General features: G+C 39.1%; 1 protein-coding gene across 1 annotated transcript in view; it reads right to left on the reverse strand.

Moving 5' to 3' along the window:
* Positions 1 to 22939, reverse strand: part of dcc (DCC netrin 1 receptor) — a 289488-nt gene that overhangs the window by 76187 nt on the left and 190362 nt on the right. The window contains exons 13-18 of the mRNA XM_037118172.1: positions 21833 to 21974; positions 19307 to 19417; positions 17195 to 17389; positions 14534 to 14629; positions 6810 to 7048; positions 5241 to 5379 (exon numbers count right to left, since the gene is read on the reverse strand). Of these exons, the coding sequence (XP_036974067.1) occupies positions 5241 to 5379; positions 6810 to 7048; positions 14534 to 14629; positions 17195 to 17389; positions 19307 to 19417; positions 21833 to 21974 (922 nt within the window). The remainder of the gene's footprint in view (positions 1 to 5240; positions 5380 to 6809; positions 7049 to 14533; positions 14630 to 17194; positions 17390 to 19306; positions 19418 to 21832; positions 21975 to 22939) is intronic.

Below are 22939 nucleotides of genomic sequence, written 5' to 3' on the forward strand. Positions count from 1 at the left end.
CCTAATTATAATAATAAATATAGCCGCAAGATTATATCCAAATTTATTTGGAAAAAAGAAGACTAGAATTAAATACAGTACCAAAAGAGAAGGGAGGATTGAATTTACCTAATTTAAAAAAAAACTACTACTGGGCTGCTCAACTCAGGGCTATAATTATGTGGTTTTCAAAAGATGCAGATGCATTGTGGGTGGGAATGGAACAAATTCTTGCAAAAATGTACCTATCGAGTCACTTACATTTTTGAGTGACATAACACTAAAGAGGTTGAAGGTGGGCAATGTCTGGATCAGGGGGACAATGGGAGTATGGTCAATGGTACGTAAGAAATTAAAACTGTCAAATTCTGCCACCAGAATTTCGATAAACCCTGACTTTTTGCCATCTATGATGGATGCAGGATATAACAGATGGACACATGAGGGGTTAAAATATATTGCACAAAAGTTCAGGGGATAAACCTTGAAGTCATTCTAACAGTTAGCACAAGAATTTAATTTACCAGCCCATGATTTATACAAGTTTTTTACAACTAAGACATTACCTTAAGACACATAAGGAGTGGGTGAATATTTGTAAAACCCCATCGAAACTAGAAGAATTATTAATAGCATATACAGAGGGAGAGACAAAGAAAGGGGTTATATTAAAATTGTGCAAGATACTACAACAGCAATCTAACAACAACAATTTGGATGTCAAAGAAAAATGGGAATTGGAAGCAAACATTATAATAACGGATGAACAATGGGAAGAAACATTCAAAGCAGGACATAAGGTAACCAATAGCCCAACGTGGAGGGAGTTTGATTGGAAGATCAAAATGAGGTATTTTATCACTCGATCTATCACCTCAAGGTACAGTAATCCTTCTAAGATGTGTTGGTGAGGTTGTGGATTGGTGGGGGACTTTACTCATAGATTTGGGGATTGCCGAAAGATTTTAGATTTTTGGAATAATATTCAAAAGGAAATAAAACATGTTATGGGTATTGATTTTACACTTACTTTACACTTACTGCAGTGCAATTGACAGTAAGGTATGTACTCATTGATATAAGTTGTTCATGTCACCTCCTTTAAAAAAGGAGGACGAAATATTTCAAGATAGGATGTGAGGACATGATTATGTTAGAACTGAACAGTAATGGCGTCTCCTAAAGTGTATTCTTAATGTATGTGTTGTGTGTATGTATGTTTGTCATCTTATGTGAAATAAAAAAGAAAGTTAAAAAAAAAAGAAGTTTAGCTGTTCTCTCTGGCTCCACCTTTTAAACAATACTGGTAACTTCTAGCTCCAAAAAAACAGAATATTATGTTGGAAAGGCCAAGATCAAGGTTTCAATACAGGGGTCCACAAACCACTGGCTGATGTGCCCTTCCACTTTACAACTCAGTAAGTCTCAGGGATTGGTGTGACACTCTTCCACCTATACGCTGTGTCTGAACTTGAGATTGTGTCAAGCTCCTGAACTCTTGTATGAAAATGTCAAGCACTCAGGCTTTTCTCTCCTCAACTGTCACTAAGTAGTAGCCTGGTGAAGCTTTTGTATTTGATAGATGGATGTGATTCCTGAGTTATGGTTGTGACTGGAAGCATTAAATGTTAGAGGGAGCACATTTAACGTCTCACACCAGGACAGGCCTCAAAGCTCACATCCTAGTACTGGCTAATGAAACTGCTTGTTAAAACGGACACTCTGATATAAATTACAAGTTCTGGCTGAGCCTGTTACTGATGGTGACAACTGGTGCTTCTCATAACCACAGAGGTAAGCCTCAATAAATACACTGTGCACACAGCTGTTGGGTAAAGTAGTAGTTCCAGTGTTCAAATTATATATATAGATTCAATTCATATTTGTATTCAATTCACAAACAGTGCTTCCCAGTGTCACACCGCAGTAAGTCTACATACCAGTTTGTTGACATCTGTGTCTTCCGGTAGCTAGACCAAACTAGTCAAACCGTCAAGTGTGCGCTTAATCCCTCACTGACGGAGACAGAAACGTTTTCCAGCATTTTCATTTTTCTGTCATGAGCCATGAGTCTTACAATAGCCTGTTAAGCCTGTTGAGCACACGCTCGATGGATTGACTAGTTCGGTCTAGCTACCGGAGGACACAAATGTCAACAAACCGGGATGTGGCTACTTGCACAAACACACTGTTTTAACTACTTTTCTATTCATTTTGAGTCTTACACGCTACAGTGCTGTGTTGTAAGGTGTCTGCTAATGTTGCATGACTTTTGGGGTGAGATGTGGAGCATGTTAAGAAGCTTAAAACACAGTGTAAAGTTCACATTAATTATGTGAAGTAGAAATACACATTTTCAGACCATTGCCTATCTCTAATAAACCCTGTTTGATCTGCATGAATAATCTTTGGAATAACTTTTTTAAGCCTACTTGCAATCAATTGAGTTAATATTATATAATCTACATTTAATAAACTTAGTGGCCTGAAAGAGTCACAGTTCTGTTTGTGTTTCCTGCATAAAGGGACGTTCAGACCAAACGTGATAGACGCGAATGCAATCGCTTGAGACACTTGTATTGCGTCGCTTGATCATTTTGGACTATTCGCGTCATTTGCACTTGTCGTAGTTGTCACGCTTGACGCTCAGGGTGAAAAAAAAAAGACGATGGGCTTGCCCGCTCATTTTTGAACCGGTATTTCTCAACCCGCTCTCTTTCCATGTCGATCATGGCTGATACCACCAGTGTGCACTGTGCCTGTTGTACAAGTCCCAAAAACGCCAGAAAACCACCCGCCATCGTGTCTGGGTTCATGAAGTCCTGCGGAGACGCACGGAGCTGGGTGAATTTCACTGTCTCCTCCAGGAGCTTCGTCTGGATAACGACCGGTTCCAGCGGTACCTCAGGCTGACCAGAGCCCAGTTCAAGGACCTGTTATTTTGGGTTGGTGCCCACACACAGCTACAATTATCTTCTCCTCCATGTTGGTCTGAATGTAAACAACCATACGTGAGGGAAGTGATGTCGTCGGTTTGAACTTGTCACTGATTGGATATCGCGGTGCAATGCCGCCTGAAAAGTTCAATATTTTCGACTTTATTTGCGTCGCTTCAGACGCGCTGCTTCAGACACTCCTGACGTCGCAGATGCTTCATTCGCGCTGCGTCTCGTCAAGCTAGACGCTCCCTTCGCACCACCACCTGAATCGCGTGTCATCGTGCCATTTACATTGATTTTCAATGTAGAGTTGCTGCTCAATTTGCGTCTATCACGTTTGGTCTGAACGCCCCTTAACTGTGATATTGGCAGCACAACTAAAATATCTTTACTGCTATGAGAAATAACTTTGCCTAGAATCTGACAGCTCCTTGGTGACATATCCAGGGTAAAACTGGGCATATTCTGTATTTTTGTCACAGTCTTTTTCACGTCTCTGAATTTGTCCGGGTAGAAAGAAATCCTGTTGTCCAAATGAATGTTGCCTTTCTCCCTTGTGAGCCATAGGACTTTTTCTCTGTGGATGAAGTTGAAAAAATTCTGCAATGATGTCTGCAACTGACCCGATGTGGTGAACCCTCTCCTGATCGGGGATGGAAAGCTTTCACAGCCTAGGAGACTCGGCATGAGCTGCTCTCCGCTGCGGCCCATCCCGCCATCTTCTCCGGTATATTAATAATCCTCACTATGGTCCTCCTGCTACAGTTCTTGAGGTTGTCTGCTTTTTCTTTCAGGATAGCCATCTGCTTTTTCAACTTCTCCGTGCAACTACAATTGTCAGTAATGATGTTGTCATTGGCACCCATGTGTCTCCAACTTCTGGACTTGTTCAGATAATGAAGAGATGGTGGTTCAGTCTTGTTCAGCAATATTTGACTATTTTATATTAGACGCTGTCTTCATGTCATTGTGTTTAAGCAGGTCATCTTTACTCTCCTGGATAGCCTTTAATGACTGTTGGCTGCCTCTTGTCCACTGACCATAACTGCAGGGCTAGCTTCAGGGCTTCTTTTGGTTCAGCCAGGCAGTTTATGTCACTTTCTCCCCTTGAGGTTTGCCATGCATTCAACTTTGGAAGTCCCTGAAAGTATGTCCATACCCGACAACGTTCCCTGAAACTCCCTGTGGTTGATAATTCCAGTAGAGGTATTATGCTGCAGGGCTCCAGTGAAGCCAGTTTTTTTTCCATGTTTTGCAATGAAAATGTGGTCAGTGTTTGTGTCTAGAGCTGGTGGATCACTGCAGGGACTGAGTGGGCTCAGTCCGTCTGTTCGCTCTGAATGTCAACGTATTCCAGTGGGCCCCAGGGGGCTGGTGTGGGTAGTGCCGTTCATGTTTAATTGGATGACAAATCCTCAAACATGATTGTAAACATCCTGAAAGGAATATCTTGACATTTTGATTTCAGTCTGCAGTTGGATTTCATTGTGGCAGACAGTTGATACGTTCTTGTGTGGGAGAGAAAATAAAGCACCTTTATTGGCTTGGTGAAACCATGTTTACTGAACCTGTGCTCATTCAGTGTATCACCATTTTTCCCAGAAAGACCTTCAACAAATCCATGGAACTTTCTCTGTTGAGTTGTTTTGTCAGTGGAAAGGAAGTGATAGATGAAAGGTTGATTACAGGGTCCACTTAATAGAGTATAGTTGTTGTTCAGGCAGAGGACTGAAGTTGACCACTTTAAATGATTAGCATTAGCTGCTTTATTCTTGATTCTGCATCAGTGGGACATTCATCTACTTTTGACCGTAAGCTGACAAGTAATGTAGATATGTGACTAGAACTCTACTGGTACACCTTAAAATCCTAAGAGGGAGATTTAGTTTTTAGTTACTGTAAGTACTGTTCTTTATCCTCTCACACCTTATCTTACCTCTTACCTTTTATACCTAAGTATTTCTTTTGTTTTCTTCTATTTCACTTAGTAGCGCTTATTTTTTTTTTCTACTTTTATTGTTCATGTATTTTACTGTTTCTACATTTCCCACTGTATTTTGATTGTACTTCTATTTGAATGTACCTGCTGCAATGAGATGTATCTATCTATCCAGTCTTCCATGCAGCTCTCATACACCATTCAAATGTGACATGGCAAGCACCCTGAGAACAAAGGGCTGTTTGAGGGTTAAGGGTTAACTTTGGGTTTGGAAAAGAAACTGTAAGGCAAGGGTTTAGGTTGGGGATGTTAGGGTGTTCTGGAAATCGGCTCCTCACAATGGCAGAAATGGCAGAATATGATCGTGTGTCAGAGAGACCTACCTGCTTCATAAGTTGTGGCATGCGCAGTCATACTCCAGGTGCTGGACTTGCGACCTTTGGTTACCATGACGGCAAACTCATACATAGTGTTTGGTTTGAGGCCAGTGACAGTGTGGCTGAGAGCTGTAGTGTCTGCAGACTGTACACACAATAACGATGTAGAATTGACACATTAAAATACAAAATGCAGTATATAACAGAGGCAATCAAGATATTTTTGCCAATAAACAGTTCTAGACATAATGAAATAAATAATGCATCATAATTTCATAAAATGCTGATGATTGTCATTTGTGTAAACAGTCATTCTTTCCTTGTACTTGTGACAGAATTTCAAAAACTTCAACATCATTGAATATTAACAAACTCCAGCTTCTGCAAACTCAGTTCTGTTTTCACCCTTAGACTAGGCTGATGTTTGTCCTTTTGTTACCAAATCAAGAAGGTAAGTCCCAAGTCAAGTCCTTACCAGTTAAGTTTAAGTCTTTATTAAAATTGTATTAAAATGTATTTTCTGCACCATAGTTTTACATTGAGCAAAACATTTTTCACCTCTCTTAAAAGTGCTAAAGTAAGTCTAAATTGTTTCGCGCTGTTTCTTCAGCAAAACATCTTTCTTTCAAGGTGTGCTTCCACAGTACGGTTGCTCATGCACAAGCACAAGTATGGGTGTGCAACATGGACATGAAGTATAATTATGCACATTACGCAACCTTGCATAATCAAGAAATCCAGGAATGTGAGAAGGCCATGACCAAAATGACACCAAGTAATCCACAAAATCCAGTAGTCATGTTCTCGCTGTTGTTATCCACTTTGCTGTGACTGCACCGATGATGTATATAAAAGTTACCCATGCTCAGGCCCAGTTGTGGCCAGAGTAATGTGAGAGCAGGCACATGGGCGACTGGGGAGGAAGAACAATAGTGCTTTGGTGGAGTACACAGCAACTGGGCTAAGAGTGACTGCACCCTAAGATGGCACTCACAGTCACAAATCATTTGGTCTCCCAGTCAGGTTTTAGTTACAAGTCAGGATTAACAGACTATAAGATTAAAAGCCATCGGTTGATGTTGACGACTGAGTATAGCTTGTATGCTTGTGTTAACATTCTATAGCCAGAGCTTTGGAGCAAAGTAAATTGTGAGTACTGGATTAATCACCAGACATCAGACCAAAGCTAAGTGATCTATTTGATTATTTTCTACATTTTATTTTCACAATTTCTTATTAGTAGTCATGGTCTATATGGAATAACCTCTTAATTTTTCTCTCAAAGTGCACCAAAACTCATGAAAGGTAGCTGAAGTTAAGTCCCAAGTCAGGATTCAGTGAGAATCAGTGAATAAATTAGTGGTTTTAAAGTCATGTCAAGTCCAGAGTGATTACATTTATGACACTACTGTATTAAATTTAATAGTGTACAGTATTTTATTCAAATCAAGTCGAGAGTAGTGACTTTCACAAGTCTGTGTCATATTTAATTGATATCTACACATCTGGCAGAATAATACTAAACTTAGAATTGATGTAACACATTAACATCATAGACTGACTGTCTGTGTTTACCTTGTACTTTCCACTAGTAGAGTAGCTGGTCTTCCATTTGACAGAGTAGTACCGAACCTCAGACGCCTTCTGGTTCTTGTTTATAGAGTTGTCAGCCCAGGAGACACGGACCGCGTCCGAGGACAGAGCCACAGCTTGCACCCCCACCGGGGGGATCATGGGAGTGCTGGTGTCTGGCATGGGAGTGGGGTATTTATCAAAGAGGTGGAAGAGGTCATCCTCAGATGGGTCAACAGGGTCTAAGGTGGGGCCGTTATTGGTAAGCAGGGTGTTGAGGATAATTAATGAAATTATACAGTGTAATGAATGTGCGAAAATGAAGATTTATATATGGAGATAAGTGTGACACAAGCATTTATTCAGATTAATATTGGTTTGTTACATGTTCATATATGCACGGGTAAAAAAAAGAAAAGTCAAACAAAGATAGGATGAAATGGAAGATGATGCAAGATGATGCAATTTGAACATGCAGCAGGCAGCCATGTTTGTTTGAGAGGGAAGATGAAAAGGAGGAGTGGATGGTAAGGAAATGAAAAACAGGAGAGAAAAGAGGAGATAAAAAGACAAACAGTAAGAAGACAGTGACAGATAAAACAGAGGTGGAGCCTCAGATCCACAAAGAACCAACATATTTGTGATTTAAATTTCAGTCTATTTTTGTCTATATATTCCCATTTTCTCATATCCATCCCATTTCACATTTTTAAGGGGCTTGGAGGGGATTTGTCTTTGTACTCTAGTAAAAATATAAATATAAATTTAAATACTCCATAAAGTCCTCAGAAATCACCAACATTGGAGATACAATGTTTTTATCTGACTGTGTCCTTCTTTATTTATCAACACATGAAACCCCTCTGTGTGGATCTACGTCTCTAGCCAATGGGAGAGCATATAAAAAAATAGCATATGCTGTCTTCATTTGCTTTCAAAAATACCGGAAATATGAGCATGTTTGAGAAACCTAAACTGAAAAATAAAACATCTTTATTTTTGTGAATCATACTACTTGAACATGCAGCATTTGGAGGCTTCACAGAATGTAGAAATGTGACTTCTGATATAGGAAGTTAAAGCTGGAGGAGCAGCTGAAGGTAGTAGAAAATGAAACAGATGCTAACCGAAAGCTAGACCGAGTGGAAATACACATGGTAAAACTGCTCTGCTACTTCTAGCTCTGTGGCCGATGATCTACTGTTAGTCAGACCTACTAGAAGAGGAAACAAAGTAAGTGACAGAGTTAAACACAGTTTAAACAGTTTAAACTTTGCAACACTGTTTTCTCGTTCACTGCATGAATTTAATAAAACTGTTATTTTTAGTTGAATGCTTTTATCAAGTAGAACAGTCTACAGGGCAGTTAGATATTGTCTTGCAGAAAAATCAACAATCAACAAAGAGGTTTGTTGCTGATGTTTTTTACTGTTTTTGCCAAAATATTACTAAGCAAGATTACATGGTGAACAAAATAAAAATAATTAAGAGACATAAAAGATGTCATGACTACAAAAACAAAACAACAGAAAATATCTTTAACAATACTGATTTAAATTATATGATTAAAATGTTTAGAAGCACAACTTTTCATTGCAATTAAAACCAAATAAAGTTTAGAGTCTGTTCTTTTTCAAGAAAATGAGCATAATGAGCCCACATAAGGCAGATCACTGCCGTCCCTCTAGAATGTTTTCTGATTCAAACATGTATTTTTATGTGTTTGCCTCACACTCACACATATGCACACATACAAAGAAGAGGGAGACAGAAAGTGTAACTGGAACAAATCACTTCACACTTCCAGTTGTTCAGCTTTCTCAGGCTCAACGTCATCATCGGCTCTCAAATCCACCTGGACTGTTAACAAGCAAAAATGGGCAAGTGCAACCTGTACAGTCAAGTCCAGGTGCAACCTGGACAGTCAAGTCCAGGTGCAAACTGTACAGTAAATTCCAGGTGAAACCAGATCTCTGTTGGTTGCCACATGCCACAGGTTAAGGCACATCAGCCTCGTGGTTAGGTTTAGGAAAAGAAAATGACTTGGCTGAAAATACTTGGTTCTGTCGCCACAAACGTCGTCAGAAAATATCCTGACATATAGTAAAAATAATGGTGGTGGTACTAATGTAGGAAATTATGACCCGTAGTTTACTGGATGGCCCAACAAATGATAGACATGACATTAAGCTCATAGCTAATGAACATGTAATATGGATGTTATGTGAAATGTATTGTGGAAATGTTAATATGAATGTATTTGTGGTATGCCAACATCTAATTCTCAGAACCGGGCTGCATTTTTTTGTGAACTATGCTTTCAATCATGGATCATGAGTCACAGATTTGTCAATAGTATTGAAATTATTTACTTTCCGAAAGTAATTACTTACATCTCAGATGTCACTTTCAGGTTCACCAACATATTCACCAATATGTGGATGTTTAGAACATTTAGATAAACTACTGTTACTTGGTGAGTAAAATGTTATTTTTACAAATAGAAATAATAAACAATATTATGTCATTAGTAGTAACAAACTACTTTTCATTGACACACACACAAAGAAGAACTGATAAGCACACCCAGTGAATTGATTGTGATTTGATTTGCTGTTGGCAAATTAGCCACGTTGTTTGTTTATGATCCAATGACTTAAAGCACATGAACACTGAACACATTTTGATCCTGACTCTAGTGCTCACGAGAAGGCAGCATCAGTCCTGGGAGATGAAGGAGACTCATCATGTTGTGTCTGCAGTGTAAACGAGACCACTGAGAGAATCAACACTGACATCTAATGTGCTCCTGTTGAAGAGAGATGTACAGCTGCAGGGCCGACACAGACAGAGAGCCTGATGTCGGAGAGAGAGATTGATGAAAGAGGTGTTTAGAGCCACGGGGGAAGCTGCAGCAGGCCCTGTCGTGGTTAAACTGGTCGTCCAGCATCACAATAAAGCTCCAGTCAGGACAGAATACTGATGAGGACAGAGGACAGCCTCCTCCCCCTCCGTCACCACAGCACTTCTACCTCCATTCTCTTCTCCCTCTATCCTTATTTTCCTCACTCTCTACATCCCCCCTCTGCCTGCTCACTTTTCTTCCTCCTTTGCACATTTTCTGCACTCTGTCTTTTATTCCTCTCTGTCCCATCCTGCATGGCTTCCTCTTTTCCTTCCTCTTCTTCCAACCTTCCAGCTCTCATTTCACCATTCTTTTCTCCAGTTCCTTTTCCATCCCTTGCTTACCTCCCTACCACATTTCCTTCATGTTTCTCTCATCTATCTATTATTTTTTTTTGCTTGTATCTGTCCCTTGTCTCCCTTCCTATCTCCTTTCTCTCCTTTCTCTCTGTCTCTCTGCAGTCCTCCAATTGTTGATAAAATGGCGGCATGGCGGTTGGTTGATGATGAGCTCTGTGTCTGCAGTGTGCTGGTGTCAAGGCATGTACGAGACAGTATATTAACGAGGATCCTACTGTTAATGAGCTCTTGTTTAAGGCTCTCATAAAAAACCTCCAGCAGCCTGCCAACATAAAGTGATAGAGAATTCAGCTCAATAGGACAGAGAGTGTGTTTGTGTGTGAGCGGATGTACTGTATATCTCCCTGTGTGTGAGACACTGTTAATGACTTTGTCAGTTACTGTCTCAGCAAGTCAGGGTCCCTCAACTCTGTGTCAGACTGTGCATCCCGAGAGAACTGCAGAAGAACCACAGTTTTCTGTCTTTGTATTTGATCCTTTTCTCTAGGATTTCAGATGTGTTCACGAGTCTTTACAGAACTCCCAATGAATTTTCGTTCCTGCAAAAGTCCAAATTTGTATACTTATTCCTATAGAACTCCATGTCTATCTTCCTTCAGATACACATATTGTTACGTAACTCAATGTGTGAGAGTATCTCACTCCAGAACGCCAGATGTGAACTTAAGATTTGTCTGCGTATTTGAACTGCCCTGATCAAAGATGTCTGTGTATGTCTGTGGAATGTCAGATGATTTTTCATTTTTCATTCACTCTACAAGAGGTTAGTTGTGATTATGCCCAAATTCATCACTGAGTGTTGAGTTGAATTGTACAGGATATCTAAGAGTTGAAACGTCTCTCCTTCTGTCCATATATGCAGCCAAGGCAGGACACATTCTCTCAATGAGTCTCTATCGATGTTGCTGGTTCTGATACGTTCTTCTGTACTGATACATAACCTGTTAAACACTCACCTAACCGGGATTCTGTTCAGTACAATTATTATTATTATTTTTTATCAAGTAAGGGACAGAATGTTTAATCAAAGCAGCATGTATTGACCACTTTAACTCCTGCACTCCAGAACCCACTGTGTCTACACACAGTCCCCGGCTTTATTCTTTTCCTCAGACTGGAGATATATGTCTATTTTTGTCTATTCCATTACTAACAAAGGAGGTTTGCTTACCGTACATTTTAAAAACTCAACTCCCAGTGCATGATTTCTGCAGTGATTAGTATGTGTCACTGGTAACACGTTATTTAACTCTAACTGATGCTGTAAGAAGCTTTTCATTTCTTAAACATCCATGTCAGAAGACACATCCAGTGGTCATGGCAAAGATGTCACTCTGTTTCAGATTCAATTCATGTTTCAGATTCAATTCATTATCAAAACCTGGAAGGATAGTGGTGAACCATCATCTTTGAGGAGGAAATGGAATTGGGAAAAAAAAAAAAAGTAACCTTACTTTAGTAACCTTAGTAAGTGCATTTTCACACACACATTGTGAAGAAAAGTCAGGGGATTGGGACTAAACAGCTGTGTAGCCTTATCAGAGAGGCTAATCAATTTGTTACAGAGCATAGAGATTGGACTCTGGAGTAATATGAAAAGGTCATGTGGTCTGATGAGTCCAGATTAACCCTGATGCAGAGTGATGTGCCCATCAGTGTATGAAGAGGGACCGATGAAGTGATGCACCCATCATGTCTAGTGCCTACAGTACAAGCCTGAGGGGGCAGTGCTATGATCTGGCCCAGAAAATGAGGTCAGCTGACTTCCTGAACATGAACGAATCTGAATGATCAGGTTTTTCCATCAATGGATTTTGCTTTTCCCTGATGGCACGGGAATATTTCAAGATGACAACAGGATGATTGGGCTCAAACTGTGAAAAAATGGTTCAGGGAGCGTGAGACATAATTTTCAAATTGTCACTGTGAATGAGTGCTGTAAACAAAGCTAAAGGAGGTCCAACAAAATATATGGACGTGTGACTTTTTTTTGGTCAGGTAGTGTCTATCGAGGATGTAAATCAAGTCATTGGTCGTCACGTCAATTCAGTCAATTTTCCCTTTTCCTCTTGTCACAACGCTATATGACTACTTACTATGCTTTTGCTTAAAATATCTATTTTGGTTGCCACAAACTTGGCTGGATATGTCCCAGAGTCTCCTAAATCCAGTGGTGTCAAGGTTACAAATGTTTAAACCCTGAGGTCCCACGTCAGAAATATCAAGTGGTTTCACACATTTTAAAACTAAGACTCGAAATACGGTCAGACTAAGAGTGTTCATTAGGTCTACACAATATTGCCCACCACTGGATTTGTAATGAATAGCAATACACTTGCAATTCTGTACTTTGATAACAGTATGAAACATTACCCTCTTCGGCCATAATGACATGTTATACTTATGAGTGTCGTTAAGTCTCACAGGAGTTAAAAACGCTCATTAGTGTTGGCTTCAGTCCACCGTTGGAAGAAAAAATGTGTGTGATCAATAGTGAAATAGTATTATGCCTTCTTTCTCTCCACAATAATCTCTTTTCTGTCCTTGCCCTCATTTATGTTTTTTTATCCTCTTTCCATGAGCTGCCAATAAAGTCCATCAAAGGTCTGTCTCCCTTTCTGTGCCCCCTCCTGCTGTTTCTCTCTCGAGACTCTAATCAAAGACAAAAAACAAGAGTTTCAAAAAAACCTTTTTTTGAAAAGTTTCAATATAAAAGCATCCTGTAGAAAAATATTCTGAAACTGTGCTGTGACTATCATCACATCAAGATGGGTGAAAAAAAAAACAACTGTGGCATTTCTATGAAAGTAATAACGGATTTATGTCAGCTGCAGGCTGCCAAGTGAGCAGAGCAGGACTGGCTGTTTAATTCATGGGTTGAAACTTGGCTGGGAGTTGGATGTGTTTCATTTATCTCACTTCTACATGCCCCATGAGCTAATGAGTCTCTCTTTCTCTCTCTCTCTGTCTGATGAAGGCCTACATATAGTGTTTCACTTCTTTCAATTCAGGAAGTTCACACAAAATGTAAATATTTATTAGTTCAATCACACATACATTCACTCAGTCATGTATTAATTCTTGTATTCATTCAGCAATCCATTTTTACTGTCACTCAGTTATATCAGTTCTCAATTCTATCATCAAAACTGGCTTTTTCCACTGCTACATTTGCATTGCTACTTAGTACAAGTTCTGCTACTGTGGCAACTGCTACTATTACCGATGTTACTTATAGTGCTACTGCTACCACTACTTAAATACAGCTGTTACTGAAGTAGCTGCTGTGGGCTACCACTTGTTTTGTGCCCATATCCAGCACGGAGCAGAGGTGTGTCGGTCTGACAGTCTGATAACTACACAGATCCTTCACTCAACAAAATGAAGAGAAATGTCCCACAAAACAGCTTTACAGGACAAAACAACAGTAAAGTAGTAAGGAGCAAAATGTCACAGTTACAACTGTCCTACCAACTCTTCATCAATTTTCTAGCGGAAAAAAAAAAGCAGCAAAAAACTGTGTTAGTGTCTTTCCACTACTGTGTTGTTGTAGTTACTGTCTCAGACAACTTGTATTGAAAAACATCACTGTGACGGTCAGCCCTACCAACCAAGATTTCAGTGAACTTTCCACCAGAAAACAGCCTCCCTCCCCACAAGTGAGAGAGTCAGGTAGTATCCTGTTTACTGATGGTGATTATGTTATACCTCACACCTCCTTTGGATCTGCAGCGCTGGCTTGTTGTATGAATTGACACACTGGTGCGGCTTTATGAGGTGACTCTGTGTGAAAAGGGCTAGTGAGCGAGCGAGTGAGTGAGTTAAAAACTTGAAACTGGGTGAACACAACAGTGGCACCCAAGTGGGCGAGACTAATCTGCACAGTGGTTCTGTGCCTGTCTGGTTCATAGTTGCATTGTGGCTGAAGACATTTCCACAAAATTCCCACATAGGCCAGTTAGTGCAACAACTGCTACTCATACTGCTTCTTAACCAATATTACTAAAACTACTACTCCTAGTTACACTGGGACTGCTAACGCTGTTGCTGCTCCTGCTGTTAAAAATACAGCAAATGCTGCTACTGCCTATTTTACTACCTACATATACTCTATAACCCACTCTATACTCTATAACCTTGCTATGTACACTGTTTCTGCTAATACTGCTGCTTAATATACTGCTGTTGTTATAATACTACTACAAATAGTACTAAATAATATTTGAATACCAGTACTATTTCTACTAATGCTTTTCCACCCAATTTTTCATCCACTACAATAATTAAATGCTACTGCTACCCCTATCTTTCCATACTAACCGCAGTCTGTACATCAAACTCATTTTTTTTCAGTTTCTAATACTGACGCTGACACAGTCATATTCTGGACTGACATGTAATGTGTTATTTTATTTGCCACATATCACCTGAGTGTGTCTGTATTATCTTGTGGATGATCATACCTGTCAGAGATCGTGTGACTGCGCTCTCATACAGAGGAACTCCTTCTCCGGCATTATTAAACGCCTTCAGGGAAATCACATAGTGTGAGCTTGGCTCTGAGAGACAGATAGGGAGACAGAGAGAAAGAGACATACTGAGTTATTTTAAAGGACATTCAGCAAATACAACATAATACATCATCATTCAAAATGTAACATTTATTTCCTTCACCTTCAATAAACTTCAACAATGCATATTCATATACATTTGAAAGATTACTGGGGTAGCCCAGTTTTACTTTTTTACTTTGAACATAATACTTCCATTCCCTATCAATTGTCTTATATTGACTTGTTAACCTGCCTAAATAACCTCGAGTAGTCAGCTACTAAAGTTAGCTTTTGTTCTAAAATGTTAAATAATTTTTCAAATCTTATATCAATTTTAAATGCTATCTATATGCTTTGGAAACTCATGCAAAGTGGAGTTTTTCAGCTTTCAGTATCACATTTGTTGTAGCAGTGGCTGTCGCTAAGCAACTATTATTGTTCATGTTCATGTTACATTTGCTTCAATGTCCTCTGTAATGATTTAATAACATTTCTATTACTATTTACTTACTAATCACTATTAAATCAAAATACATTCTTTTAAAAAAAAATAATTTTCACATGAACAAACTAAATGCATCATCAATTCACCCATTTTCAAACACAGTAAATCTGTGACTTCAAATGAGCTGGACTGAAACTGAAGTTTCTCTTGAATCAAACAATGTATGACACTTGATGCCATAACTTCCCCTGACCAAATGTATCATTATTTTAGAATGACATATTCACCCAGACAATAACTACACCCTGTTAAGTGACTGTGGTTGCAGTCTGATTTGCAGCTACTTTTTCTGCTTTCATAGCAAAACACAGCAACTATTTTTTTTTCAGTTTTTTTTCCCTCCAGGAATGTGACTTCCTGAGTCCTGATCTGCTCTTGTCAAATTATTAAATGATGACTGTAGATGTATGAACTGATTGCTATTCCACATCTTGTCCTGCCACAACTCGTTGCTCTTGATGTGATGATGTTGCATGTTCGCACTATGTAGTGTCAGACCCACACATCAGTTAAACAAACACGGCTGCTCTGTTCCCCAGACACCTCACTGTATGAATTAATGATCACTATAAATTATAAATGCCATGTACATATGTGCACTCCCATGTGTGCATGCAACACCACGGCTGAATTCTATTTTTTCATTACTCTTTCATTATGAGACCTGAGACTTGAATTTTCACCTGCATATAAAAATTCACCCAATTTGTTATTGTCTTCTTTGGCATGCAAATTGCTTGTTGCGGCAGCTGGGGAGGATGTTTTCTCTTTTTCAGCCATTCACAATTAGATTTCCACCTCAAGCGGCTTTGTTATTAAATTCCTTTAAATTATTGATCGGAATTAAATGAGGATTTCATCGTCATAATGAATTAATGCAACAGGGGAGCTGTGCTGTGTCAATAGTGGCACTTTGTCAGATGAGCAGCTTGATTTATGCTTATTGAAAATATTAAATACTGGTGAAAATACGTACATTGCAGTGGAGTTGTGAATTTGTGGAATGATGAATTATTTTAGTAGTGATAGTTTTGGGACGAAAGAGAACCTAAGAAAAGTTTTGGACTGTGCAAATTATATCTGTGATTAAGCTTCTTTCTATCCTTTCCTTTCTCTGCAGGTGTCTGGCTCGATCACTGTTACATCAGAAGGTTTCGACACCACTGCCACTTTGCTTCTTAGCAAGACACTGTGCATTTTACATTCACATGCAAGATGCTGACCTCCTGAGGCAGTCCACGTAACTTTTATTTACATAAACAGATGCATGATGGGTGTTTTTTTAGACTGATTCTAGACTAAAGTCTACATAACAGATTCTCCAGAAAACATAGCAGGCAGCTTGAAGATGACTTTAAAATATAAATTGCACCTTAATAAACAGTTCACTTTATTAATTTTAGTTAGTTAATGTAGTTAATGTTGCTGGGAACAGCTACGTAAACTGGTCATGAATGAAAATAACCTAAGCTGAACCCTTACCCAACAGACCCCGGTGCTTTATACAACTAAGTCCCAACCTCAAGCCTCCTGGTCTCCAGGTGTAGCCTAGGCAGCTAGCAATACAGACTTAGAGCAAGCACACCACAGTAGCATAAAAATAAAAATCACTGGGCAACATTTAACTCTGACAACAGCCGCTTCTGTAGTTACCTTCTAACACTTTATGGCATTCTGCTGGGTACGGCAAACCAGTAATTCTCCCCTAGTGGACTGTTGGGCTACAACTTAAGAAAGTGTCAGGATAGAATAGCGATTGTGCAGTGTAAGTTGTTTTTTTTTTCCCTTGAACATCATACCCTTCCCCTCAAACATCATTGCTTGAAGTGCCTAATAACTGCTACAAAACTGCTGACCACCTCAATGTAAATTTACCCTTTCATTTATACAAATATGGCATTACATTTTTCTACAATGTTTTTGTGAAAATATTTTATGTCTGAACTGTAAATCAACCTGCTCTGAAATTGTGGAAGATGTGTTTTTTTTTTCTTTTTGACTCTAGTTTCCCGCGAACTTCACAGATATATTGAAAGCAGAATGTTTGTAGTGGAGCACATTTTTACCTAGGTTTTCGATAGAGTAGTATCTTTGCTTGCTGTCCACTCGGACCGTCTCAGCGTAGGGACTTCCCACTCCGTAGCCGATTATGTAACCTCGAACTAGAATGTTTGGGCTGAGAGGAGGGGTCCAGGACATGATGATGCTGTTGGGAAGCGGCCTGACGTGCAGAGAGCTGGGCTGGTCTGGCACTTGACTTTCTGCAAGAAAAAAGAAAAAAGAAAAAGAAAAAGGAACATCATGCCAGAGAAGAAGACAAAAGGTTTTGATCAGACTTCAGTGTTTTTCTCTGCATGGCTATGGCCCCCTACCTTATCCACTGACAGGTTTAAAGCTAACCCTGTTAGCAGTAGCAGGTACTTAGAGCAATTGGCCTAACAGATGCTAACCCTGTTAACTGTGTATTAATCAGCCCTGACACTTTGTGTTATTCCTCAACATCAGATTAGATCAGATAAGTGTGCTTTCAGTCCTCAGGGAGAGACGCTTCATATAACTTTATTGAGTGATAATCCATTGAAATGAGATTTGTGTGTTGGCCTGAAAACACAATTAGCATGGATGTCTTTTTTTCATTCATTCATTCATTCATTCAATCATTTATTATCTCAGCTGCTTCCTGCTAATCAGGATGTCCTCCTCCTGAGCTTTAGCCTGAGGTCATCTTTTCTAATTATTGTGCTAGAAATTATTTAGGGACCGAACCCAAGAACTGCAGCCTGTTCCCGTTCCTTTTCTTTCTATCTTTTTTCATTCTCCACTTAACTAAAAACTGTATGTTATTAGTTTTTTTGGGGAAGGTTTGTTTTTTTATGAGAAAATTGACAATTTCCAGGATGCACACTACCTTCCTCTAACTACACCACGACAAATCAGACATTGTCATCATCGGCCCAAAATCCCTCATCAAAACCACCCACAACTTCTGCCTCACCATAGACAACTCAATCCTCTCTCCCTCCCCACACAGTTGCAACACTGGAGTTTTCTTGACAACAACCAGTCTTTTCAAAAATACATAAATTAAATCACCAAAACTGCCTTCTTCCACCTTAAAAATATAGCACATCTCTGTCCATCACTCTCCTTATCTGCTGCAGAAACCCTGATCCATTCCTTCTGCACTTCCAGGGTTGACTACTGCAACAGTATCGTCTATGGCACACAATCCAAACTCCCTAATAAACTCCAATGCATCCAGAACTCTGCTGCTCGCCAGCTCACCCACACCGGCACCCGTGACCACATCACCCCCCTACCTCAAACCAATCTGTGCCACTGCCACAACCCGTCCCACACCCTTAATTCCTCTGACGCAACCTTCCTCACTCCACCACATTGAACCAAGCACTGAACCTGGGGCAACAGAGCCTTCCCAGTAGCTGCCCCCTCCCTCTGAAACTCTCTCCCCAAACACATCAGAGACTGTACAGACCTCAATACCTTCAAAGCACTCACCAAAACTCACTCATTTAAAATTGCTTCAATGTATAACTTGTCTCTTTTTTTATATTGCTAGTGTCTTGCTTTTATATTTCTGCTTTTTAACTTGTTAAGTGTCTTGTTAAGTGTCTTTGAAAAGTAAAATATAAAATAAAAGTATTATTAATAATAATAATAATAATAATAATAATAATAATAATAATAATGATTTATTTTATTATTATTATTTTTATTGTTGTTGTTGTTATCATTATTATTGTTATCATAAATGTCTGTATAATGCTTGTCAATACTAAATAGGATAGTTGAAGTAGTTTTCTTTCAGTCACAAAATCTCTTCTAGCTTCTAGCTTGTTTCTTGTGATGATCCATAGCACTTTTGTGGAAATGCAGTTCAGTTTTATACTCTGATAATATCTTGTCAAATACCTTCCCTGTTCTTGCTTTCCTCTTCCTTTTTCTTTTCCTCTTTCTTCCACATCCACCTCCCCTTCCCATCCCTGCTCCCCTAAGGCAAATCTACCCTCCATCCATCCATCTCAGCCTTTAACTGCTTAAATATTTATGTGTGTGTGTTGGGACCATGGAGATATTTATGGAGGTACATGCTGTTGTACAGATCCCTGCTAACTCTCTCTACCTCTACCTCTCTCTCTATCGCTCTCTCTTCTTACCATCAAGGTCATTCTCTGGTGTCTCAGCAGTGTACCAGTCACTCACTGGTCCTGTTCCATTGGCTGTCATGGCTGCTACCTGGAAACTGTACTGACTGCCCTTTTCTAGACCTGGAGGGAGAGAGTCAAAGACAGAGACAGAGACAGAAAGAGAAGACAAAGAGAAAGAGCATGTCACTGAAAAGAGCATGTCACTGAAAATATTTACCCATGCTATGACATAGCATCTCTGATGTTAAACATATTTCTATGGTTATTATAACACAGGCTTTGATAATAACATTACATGAGTGAAGAACACCTCTGGTCTATATCGTCATGCAAAAAAAATGGTAAGTTATTAATCTGGTCACTAGGGTTACATTTTCATGGTACTATAACCACTTCAGAAAATATGACAGTTTCACTGTATCATGGTATAATGTAAGTCACAAATACTCTTTTTTATTACCATTATTATCATTAAATATTAGAGCTCTCAAGGAATTACTACAATATATTGTAATTAATTACAAGCTTTGGGATTAATTGTTCAATTTCAATTGCACATACCAGTATTTGTTGCAAGCATTTAAAGATATTTCAGTGGAATCAGTGAATATATGGGCTTTCCATATGTTATATGAGGTATATGAGGTTATATTTTAAGCTTGTAAAACAGTGCTCCTGCTCCTGTAAACATTTCTCCTGTAAACAGTGCACCTGTAAACAGTGCTCCTGTAAACAGTGCTCCTGTAGACAGTGCTCCTGTAAACAGTGCACCTGTAAACAGTGCTCCTGTAAACAGTGCTCCTGTAAACAGTGCTCTGTAAAAAGTGCTCCTGCTCCTGGAAATAGGGAAACGTAAACATAAACATTGTATAATGTGTAGTGAGAGTGAAAGTTGGTGGCTCTATTATATAATAATTAATATAATGTGCAATAATATAATTATTATCATGACTCTCGGGGGGAATGAATAGACAAGGTTATTTTGGTTGAACAAACAACTTATTATAATTTTGCAAATATTAATTACTGACATAAATCTTTAAGTTTTTTGTACTAAGCTAATTCAGCACAATACAGTACCATACTAGAAAATGTACACATACATTTTCATTAGATGATGCCTATACCTCAGTATATGGTAAAACCTGTCTAGTATTGCAATCCATCTGGTCAATAACAGTATGAGCATTAACAAGCTAGAAGATGTTACATTTTTTTTCAAGGGGATTTTGCCATTTTAAAAGCAGGGCCTCACTCCCCACATTCAACTATTCTACCAAAACATGACTGTACCTCAGACTTGACTCTGGACTTAGGGCCTTGCTTGCAACATGTAAAACAACGACTTTGGCATCTTCTGCGATTCAGCAGTGGGTTTAGACACTTTTGGAAGCCACAGCTCTGACTATTTCACTGCTCTCTCCAGAAGCATCCTTTTTTAGTTTGACTAGCTACAGGAAACAGAGTCCAAAGCCGCTGATTTGATGGTTAATGTGTCATGCATAAATCTCCTCATTGAAGCTACAAAGTTTTACTTAATCTAAAGAAATTCCATTTTCTTATTCTCAGACAGTAAAAAAAACAGTTATTGTTGTTGACATTCGCACATTAACACCTGCTACTGGGGAATGAAATTCTGAGCAGACAAACAGATGAAGATTCCATCACTGAAAAATAATGAAAAGGAAGATCAGTTTCATTCAAAGTGAAATAATAGCTTGTGGCAGCTTGAATGCAGACACACATACTGACACAAACACAAACACACACACACACACACACACACACATACACACACCTTGTGGATTTTGTCATGTGAACATTTATGTCTGTCAGTCTCAGGTGACACTCCGTGAAAACAAGTTGTCTGTTTGAGTCCTCACAGATGGAAACTATGATCTGGAAGAATCTCAGTCCTTGTTTAGCAAGAAGTTTTACCAGGTGTATTTGGAGAAAAGATTAGGGCAAAGTCTTGTAATAGTAAGTATTAAAGTATCAATCTGCCCTTGAATATAGTCTTTAATAATGAATTAAATACTCCTGTTTGAGTAACATAATATATATTATTATTATATATAATATATATTTTTTTAAAGTGAAACTCGCCAAAAAGCAGCCAAGGCTTTATTTGCAATTGAATATGAGTAAAACCTTTGTGTAAAAGCATAATTACGACAAAACAGGCACTTTTTAAGATTTACCGTAGTTTCGTTTTTAGGCAAGCTAATTTTCAATGGGGTGCAGGGGCACTGTTACACTAGCATCAAAATCGCTATTTTTAAAACACCAAGAAGGCTCGACACAACATGAAACTTTGAGAGCATTGTTTGTGTACAAACAGGTGCAGCTACTGACGTGAGTTGTCCAGAAACCTTCTTTTTAGTAAACTCTGTGTAAACAAACAATGTTCTCAATGCTTGTGTTCATGTGTAGAGACCCTGGTGATACTACAAGAAAAGTCAAGAAAAGTAAATTACCAAGACTTCCAGTTTCAAACAAAATATCAAAAGATGAGATCAACCTGCGGAGCCTCACCTGTGAACAGATACCAAAGGTTGTTGGGTTCAATGGCCTCTTGGTCTCCACGGCGACCAGTCTTCCTATATTTTATCTTGTAGGCGGTAATGATGCCATTCTGGGCACTGCGTGGAGGCGGCTGCCACGACACCTTGATGCTCTAAAAGATAATAACAGCAGAGAAACACAATAAATAAACAAATACACAATGACAAATAAACTAATCAAGCTGCAAAACATCCATGCAGACACTCTCCAGAGATTTACAAATCATACAGTTTCACATGTTTTAAAAAAATATAGGTAGAAATTTACATGATCCTTGAGAAGTGTGCTTTCACTGCAGCGCGGTGTGAAGAGAGAATATAAATCTGACCAGCAATCAGCAGAGAGGCACCTTTGGGTTCTGTTGTGTTTCTATTGTTGTTCAGATGAGTCTGATGCTGAGATGCTGGTGTTGAATTGTTCGAGTAAAAGTGGAAACTGTGGAAGCTGGAGTGCCGCTACTAGTTTGTGTGTGTGTGTGTGTGTTTGGTTGCGTGCATTTTAATTGCTTTATATGCATGTTAACAACCCACCTATGACACACACACACACACAAACAGAAAGAGAGAGAGTGAGAGAGAGAGAGAGAGAGAGAGAGAGAGAGAGAGAGAGAGAGAGAGAGAGAGAGAGACAACAGATGTCTATCGGGCCCCCACTGAGCTCTGCTCTGTGAAAAACCTGCCACCAATCACTCTGCTCATATTATCAGTATGACCCTGCGTGTGTGTGCGTGTTGCTGGGCTCAATATATTGATAAATAAATAGATAATTTATAAAAATAAATAAAACTTTGATCTCTCTCTCTCGCTCTCTCTCTCTCTCTCTCTCTCTCTCTCTCAATTCAATTCAGTTCAGTTCCAAGGGGCTTGAATGGCATACAAGTTTTCACAACAACATTGCCAAAGAATCTTATCCAAACTTTCGAACATTAACAATAACTTAACATAAACATTTACACAACATCAAGATTGATTTACAAGACTACCGGTGGCCCTGAAACAAATGGCAGCCTAAATACCCTGCTCCAAACCAGTCGGATATTTATCCCCTTTGAAGAATATTAAGATTTGTTTTAGTAAA

This window comes from Acanthopagrus latus, chromosome 12 (assembly GCF_904848185.1).
Source record: "Acanthopagrus latus isolate v.2019 chromosome 12, fAcaLat1.1, whole genome shotgun sequence".
NCBI lineage: Eukaryota > Metazoa > Chordata > Actinopteri > Spariformes > Sparidae > Acanthopagrus > Acanthopagrus latus.